Source organism: Rattus rattus, chromosome 1 (assembly GCF_011064425.1).
Source record: "Rattus rattus isolate New Zealand chromosome 1, Rrattus_CSIRO_v1, whole genome shotgun sequence".
Taxonomy (NCBI): Eukaryota; Metazoa; Chordata; class Mammalia; order Rodentia; family Muridae; genus Rattus; species Rattus rattus.
Window position 1 is genome coordinate 35140668 of NC_046154.1, and position 7710 is coordinate 35148377.

General features: G+C 51.7%; 1 protein-coding gene across 4 annotated transcripts in view; it reads right to left on the minus strand.

The window, feature by feature from the left end:
* LOC116897079 (bone morphogenetic protein 8B) overlaps positions 1–7710 on the minus strand; it is a 24405-nt gene that overhangs the window by 15171 nt on the left and 1524 nt on the right. For all 4 annotated transcript variants that reach the window (XM_032898717.1, XM_032898735.1, XM_032898726.1 and 1 more), the window contains exon 2: positions 152–341. In XM_032898717.1, the coding sequence (XP_032754608.1) occupies positions 152–341 (190 nt within the window). The remainder of the gene's footprint in view (positions 1–151; positions 342–7710) is intronic.

Here is a 7710-nt window from a genome sequence, read left to right on the forward strand (position 1 = left end):
TCCAGGCCAAGTCCCTTTCTCATGTCTGAGGCCCCTCTCCTAGGAGGCTTCCCTCTCCTCTCTTGGAAATGCACCCTCGGGACTGGACCCCTGCTGGAGACTGGACCACGAGGCTATGAGGTGGGGTGGGCACCTGGGCAGAGGGAGGTACCTGTTGGAGCGCTCCTGGACCACTTCAAACATGCTGATGTGGAGGGTTGTGTTGGGCGGGCGGGTGCTGGGCTCTTTGTATATCCGGAACTCAGCGGCTGTGACAGCCTCACCAGCAGGGATCTGGGTTAGGTCAAAGTGGAATTCCTTCCAGTGTGGCTCCTGGTAGCCCAGGGTACGGTCGCGCTCCACTGGAAGACAAAGTGGGAGTGGGTCATCACAGCGCCTCCTCCTCTCAGAGCTAGGGAGAGCCACAGAGTCTGAGAGCCCGACTAGGAGACCGCAAAAAGTTGAAGAGAGGATAGGACAGAGGTGACAAGTGTGACCCAGGGTGGGTGCAGCTGTTAGGGCAGAGGCCAAATCTGAAGCACAAATCCCACTTTTATCCAAAGCACAGACACGCCCACGGAGGAATATTTAGGGAGCATCCCCTGCACATTCTCTTTGGTTTTCACTTTGCTTTGCTTGTTTGTTTGTTTGCTTGGGGTTTTTTGTTTGTTTGTTTTGTTTTTGGCAAGGGTTGGGGGAAAGTTGGGGTTAAGAAAAGGTTTCTCTGTGTAGCCCTGGCTGTCCTTGAACTCACTCTGTAGACCAAACTCAGAGTCCCATATGCCTCTGCCTCCTGTGTGCTGGGATTAAGTGTGTACCCACCACCACCCAGACCTTCCTTTGGCTTTCAAATGCTGAAATATCTGTGTTTCCAGAAAGCAAGAGTTAAAGCAGCTATGTCTTCCCCAAACCTAACAGAGGTTTTAATTATGTGTTTCCAAGTCTTTAACAATTTCCTCTGTGGCCACTAGGCTTGCTGGTCACAAGCCAGGTCCTAGAAAGCACTAGGTTGCTGCCCAAGCAAACCTGAAGACAGCTTTCCGTCTTCCTCTAAGGACCCGAAGGCTGTAATGGCTGGTGCATAGTGGGGCTGGGGAGGGCTGGCTAAAAGATTTGCTTCCGTAGGGGCAGGTGGAGGTTGCAGTCCCTGGCCAGGGGATGGAAAGGATAGAGTCGCACAGCACCTCGGGGCGTTTTTGAAGTTCTATAATCAGAGCAAGATTTTCGTAATCTTTCTCTAACAGATGTAGTTCTCTCTCTGTTCACTGTCTAGGTGGGGAGGGGAACCAAAGTGAGCAAGACAGTTAAGCTCAGCACTAAGGAGGTTTAAAGAACAAGAGGGAGGGGGCTGGAGAGATGATGGCTCAGTGGTTAAGAGCACTGTCTGCTCTTCCAGAGGTCCAGAGTTCAATCCCCAGCAACCACATGGTGGCTCTCAACCACCTGTAATGAGATCTGATGCCCTCTTCTGGTACAGCTACAATGTACTTACATATAATAAATAAATAAATAAATAAATAAATAAATAAATAAATAAACAAACAAACAAATCTTTAAAAAAGAAAATAAAGGAAGAAAGAAATAAAAATAAAGGAAGAAGGGGTTGGGGATTTAGCTCAGTGGTAGAGCGCTTGCCTGGCAAGCACAAGGCCCTGGGTTCGGTCCCCAGCTCCGGAAAAAAAAAATAAATAAATAAAGGAAGAAAGAAAGAAAAAATAGAAAGTAATGGTAAAAAGTCTTGTAGATGTGTGAGGTAAAGGGTGTGACCCCAGAATCATTGCCTCCCCACGCCTCCCCCAACTGGGCAATGTCAGTTCTTTGTAGGTAGTTAAGGAGTCATGGGTTCCAGAATGATGGGAGAGGGGTCGGATGCTTCCCATAGGGTGCTCAGTACAGTCTTGGAGAAAGTAACAACTAAGGTCAACAGGTAAGTGTCGGTACCCCACACACACACACCGCACAAAGCCTTGAAAAGACATGGCGAAAGCAATGTCCTGGCCACAGAGAAAGCTACACTTGGTCTCCCCAGGTACCTGTGCTGGTTAGTTCGTGCCACTTTGACAAAAGCTCGAGTTATCTGAGAAGAGGAAACCACAATTGAGACAAGGCCTCCATTAGACGGGCCTGCAGGCAAGCCTGTGTGGTGTTGACTTATGATTGATATTCCAGGACCCCGCCCACTGTGTATGGTGGCACCACTCCCTAGGCAAGTAGTCCTGACCTGGCTCAACAAGCCACGGTGGGCAAGCCAGTAGACTTGCATTTCTCTGTAGTTTCTACTTCAGCTCCTGGCACCAGGAGCTGCTCTGTTTCTGCTCTGTTTGATTTCCTGCTCTGACTTCTGTCAGTGGTGGCGTGTGACCAGGCTGTGGGTCTGTCCCCTTCCCTTGTGCCGACAACGGGTTATGTCCCTGACTTAGCTGCCTTTCTAGATGGTAGCTCTTTAGAGCAGTAGCTGAACGTGTCTGGTGGACCGGCTGCCTGCAGCAGCCTGTGTTTCGTGGACAGAGGGTGAGCTTCTGCTCTTCCTGGGACACTGGCTCCCAGGGCTCGGGTGCTGCTGTTGGTCCGTGCGACCATATCACGGTGAGTCCCCACTGGATACTGTGATGTCTGCGCTTGCTGTGAGATTTGCTTCCTTTCCTCATGGGGTCCTTGAGGGTGGGGATGGGTTCCCTAGGTCCTGAGGAAAAGGGGCGGGGTCTAACTGCTCCGTGCTGCTGGTACCAAAGGCTGAGGGGCCCACCCTGGACTCCTGTAGGATCTCAGAGGAGGGTGGGGCCCTGGGGTTGGTGACCCGTGCATCCTGCACCTGAAGGAATTTCTCCCAGCAGGAGCCTCAGTGCTGTGGTGAGGCCCAGCCTCACTCCTGAGGTATTTTCAGCTGAGTCTCCCTCTGCACTGGCTTTCTTGACAGGCCGTTTCCATAAACGGCTCTGCACACATAATTACCGGTCCAGTCCTCAGCTGGCTCCAGACCCCAAATTAAAAGGGAACACCCGCACAGGCGACCACATCAAGCCTGCCGAGGTAAAAAATAATTCCCAGGAGATGTGAGCAAGGACCAATTCCTCCAGAAGAAACTCAAGGACGTGGTCCGTGATGACACATCCCCTCTTGCCTGAGGGGAGAGGAGGCGGCTTTTGTGAGGAGGTGGCCAGAGTGTTTCTCTACTCCATGACTCATCCCTAAAGGATTCCCCAGCCTTAGGAAAGGGTGGGCATAGTTTGGGTAAGAACTGAGGTCGTCAAGGTTGGAGTTCAGAGAGGAAACTGAGGCCCAGAAAAGGTTCTTTGCCAAGGTCATATGCACACACACACACACACACACACACACACACACACACACACACACACACATGCACACACACATGCACACACACACGCACACACATATGCACACACACACATGCACACACACACACACACACACACACGCACACACACACACACACACACATGCACACACACACACACACACACACACACACACACACACACACACACACACACACACACACATATGCACGCACACACATGCACACACACGCGCACACATGCACACACACACACGCACACACACATGCACACACACATGCACACACACACGCACACACACACACTACTCAAGGTCTGTTAACATGGAAATGAGTGAGCCTGGAGTTGAACAGTGGCATGTTGGGGTGGAGGTGACTCTCAACATGTTCTGTCCTCAAGGAAGCCACTGTCCCCCTGCTGGGTCTGATGGACCTGGGGGTGTCAGGAGGTTCTCAGAGATGTGCTCACTGCTGGCACCACAGGGATGGGGACAGCCCGAGTCCATCCTACCTGATGCAGCTCTCGTGCTCCCTGACCCCTTCCCCTCTGCCAGTCTGCACCGAGCGTCAGCACACAGATGCCCTGTAACCCGTGGTGGGACGAGGGCTGTGGGGAATCTCATCTGGCCCGCTTCCATATTCGGTTTCTCTAGAACCAGGAAAGATGTGGGCTGGCTGTGACCTCAGACCTGACAGGCAGAAAAAGCCAAACATCCTAAGAAATGTAGCACCATCAAGCTGAAGAAGGCTGCGGAAAGTCGTCATCTATCAAGACTTTCCAAAAATGGAGGTGGTCTTGAGTTTAGTTCAAGGGTAGAAGTGCTTGCCTGTAAAGGCAAGGCCCCAGGGGAGACAGGTGGTTTGAGCTGCCTTTTGTTTTTGTTGTGGTTGGTGTTACTCATGTTTATAATCAGGGTCTCAGTAAAGTTCCCAGGCAAGCCTTAAACTGGAAATGCCTCTGCCTTAGCTTCCAAGTGACTAGGTCTCTAAGGCAGCATCATTAAGCCCAGGTCAAAGCAACTTCATTCAAGTAAACTGGAAAGAACCAAGTAGCCATCAATAAATATAAATAAATTGTGGGCTATTCAATCTAATTCAAGTCTAAAACCAAGACCAGAAACAAAGACTGGGGAGGTACTGAGCAGTAAAGGACTTGCCGTGGAAGCACGAGGTTGGAGATTCAGACCTCAGAACCAACGGACAAAGCTGGACAGGCAAGGTGGCTGCTTGTAAGCCAGCCCTGCAGTAGCAGAGATGGGCTCTGCAGGGTGAGCTGGCTGGCTAGACTTAGTGGAAGTAGTGCGCTCTGCAGTAAACAAAGGGATGGCCGTCAAGGAAGGCACCAAGCATCAGCTTCACCCCTCCCTGACAAGCACATGCACTCATGTACACAAATGCCCACACACATACGAACATGCACGCATAATTAAAATAAAAAATGTATTTGGAAATAAAACAGGCCGAGTGAATTTTTGCCAGTAAAAAAATCGAAAAGCCACGGAGGACTAGTAAAATCGGGATTCCCATAGGAGCCCCTGGTTTTGGATTTTATATACTGAGTATGCGAATCCAGCTTATGAACAGGATTCTCAGCTTGCAGGTCATATCCACATTTAGTCTAGTGCAGTAGCTCTCAGCACATCTAGGGACAGGACAGGGCCCAGGCTGAGGGTAAAGGCAGCTGTGTGGAGGGCATTAAGCACAGGATACAAACAAATGACTTGGGACTACCGCAACCTCTCTGAGCCTCAACTCTCCTGGCTGTACTTGTGAATGCAAATGCAGGAACAGATGTGGCGGTCTGGATATGTGGCCAGCACAGCTGTCACCTCACTCAAGCCCTGGCAGCCCCTTAAAATGAGCACCTCGATCTCACAGAGGGGAAACTGAGGTTCAGAGAGGTGGGCCAGGAAAAGCAAGATCACAATGAGTACGCACAGCATCAGGATGGGAATTCTTTCTGTGTGACTCCCAGGTCAGAAGTCCCTCGGCCCAGCCCTTCTCAGGTTCTCTTGTCTCCAAACTGAGAGCCTGGAGGGGGCTGTGGGGGGGGGTCTATCATCCCTGACAAACATCTTCATGGCAGTGTGTGCATTCTCTGTCTCTCCCACTAGAAGTTCATCTCTGAAAGGACACAGGCAGCGTGACTGTCCCCACAACTGGAACCCAGGGCACATAGTAGGCACTGCATGACTATTTGTGGGAGGAATGAATGGATGGATGAATGAATGAATGAGTGAGTGAAGAAATGAAGGAATCCCCTGGGTAAGAGCCAAAGGAAGTGATCCTGAGGTCTCTGATGAGAAAGTATCTCCGGCCACAGAGCTGGCAGGGGCAGCGGGAGACCTCAGCCGGGTCTCCAATGCTCACACAGTTTTACTCTTTAATATCCGGCCATCACAGTTCATTGCTGCCCTGCCCTTGGCCACCGGAGGCCTTGGGAATAAAAGCTCCTGGGCTGGGAAAGGGGTCAATGCATATGCTGGTGGCTCCACTGTGGTCCTGCCTGTTACTGCTGTTTGTGCCTCAGTTTCCCCATCCAGAACAGAGTCATCTGACATGAGCAGAGCTTCCTTCCACCCTTGGGAAGGACAGAAGGGCCTGAGGCCACCCAGCCAGGGCTGGGGCAGGGAGCAAGCAGGTTCCTCTGAAACAGACCCAGTGATCAGGGCTGGAGGCATCTGTTTTCCTGATACTGTCCCTGCAGATGCCTGGAAGGAACGGACCACAGAAAGGACGACGCGCGGGCAGAGACAAGCAGGGACTAGGGCAGGTCTGGGAGGGACGAGAGTCAGGGTCTGGTGCTGAGAGTACCCGCTTAGCTCAGGGCTCTCCACTCTCTGGGCACAGGGATGGACACCAGGGCCAGGAATCTGCTGTCACATCTGCTCCTCACGGTCACAGCCTTGAGGCCACTGGGCTGCTGCTGCTGCTGTCAGCGGCCTGCTGGTTCCAGGGCTCTGACCTTCAGGATCGGCCTGGCTAGCCAACAGAACAGCACCTGGGTACATGTAAATCACCACACAGGGCCCGGGAATCACCAGGTAAAAGTCACTGTGGTTGGGAGTGTTTACTAGTGTGGCTAATGTGCCAAAATAAGGAAGGCACTCTGATGAGTTTCCCACACCATCCTCACCGAACAGCCAAGACCTACCCTTTAATCCCATGGATCCTACTGGATACTCAGGTAAAATGGGGGAGATGTGACTTGGTAGGAAACACAATCTACCGTTTGGAATCCATAACTGTGGATGTCGCTTTACACATGTTATGGGCGCCTGAGCTAGTCATTTAACCTGGGTCCACAAAGCAGGGATTCCCAAATAATCCACATGCTGTTGCTAGGAGCCAACAACAAATGGGAGAGAGTGAAAGGTCGAAGATCCGGACCGAAGGAAAATTCTAAACGCACGGACACACAGCTTTTGGTTGAATTTTAGAATCTAGGTTTAAATGTCTACAAGACAGACACACGGAACATCTACCTTATGCCCCCTTTCTGTGTTTGTATGACACAGGGTCTCACTCTGACGGCCAGACTGGCCTTGAAGCCGTGGCAGTTTTCCTATCTCAGCCTCCTGAATGCTGGGATTAAAGGTATGAGCCACCATGACCAGCTCGCTTGAGAATTATGTTGTCATATGTACGAAGCTGAGCTGCTGGTAGCTTGATAGGGATCATCAGGGTTTGGAACAGGTTCACTCTCCAGTGCCTTCTACTTGTCCACTTGTCACCTCTAGTGATCCACTAGGAGTCCCAGAAGGGAGCAGTGACAGGCCTGGAGAGAGCAAATGATTTTGCTCCAAAGGCCCGTTTTGGTCCTGGGCCCTGCCCTGTTCACCGCAACAAGTTCCTACCAGGGCTGTTCGTGTCTTGACCCAGGGAGAAAGCTGGGGGAGGGGAGGAAGGCATGGGCTGGGTGGTGACTCATTTCGATCCGAGGTTCCCCTGGGGACATTCTTGGGCAATGCTATGCTCAGTCTTTCTATTCCTGCACTATAGGTCAGCCTGTCCTGAGGATGGAGAACCAGCCTCAGTCCCACATGTACCGTGTCCTAAGGACGCAAGTCTGGTCTTTAAGCAGGAATGTTGTATGGAGGTCCCATTGGCTGCAGCCCCTCCTGGCCACGGGCTCTCAGTGCTGGCTAAGGACCAGTCAGCCTTATCCTTCACTGTGCTCTATCCTCACCCCCACCCACATCCCCTCCCCCACTTCCCTCCCCCACCCCACCCCCACCTTAGCCATCAGCAGCTGTAAATCAGAGAGCAGAAGTGTGGTTGTGTCCTTTTCCTGAAACCTTCAGGTTGCTGAGGAAACCATAGCCTGCCGCTACCCCCTACGCTCTGCTTACCCTCTGGAAAGTTCTCCTTGCCCTCCCTAGAAGGAATGTCATAAAACTGAGCACTGGACGCAG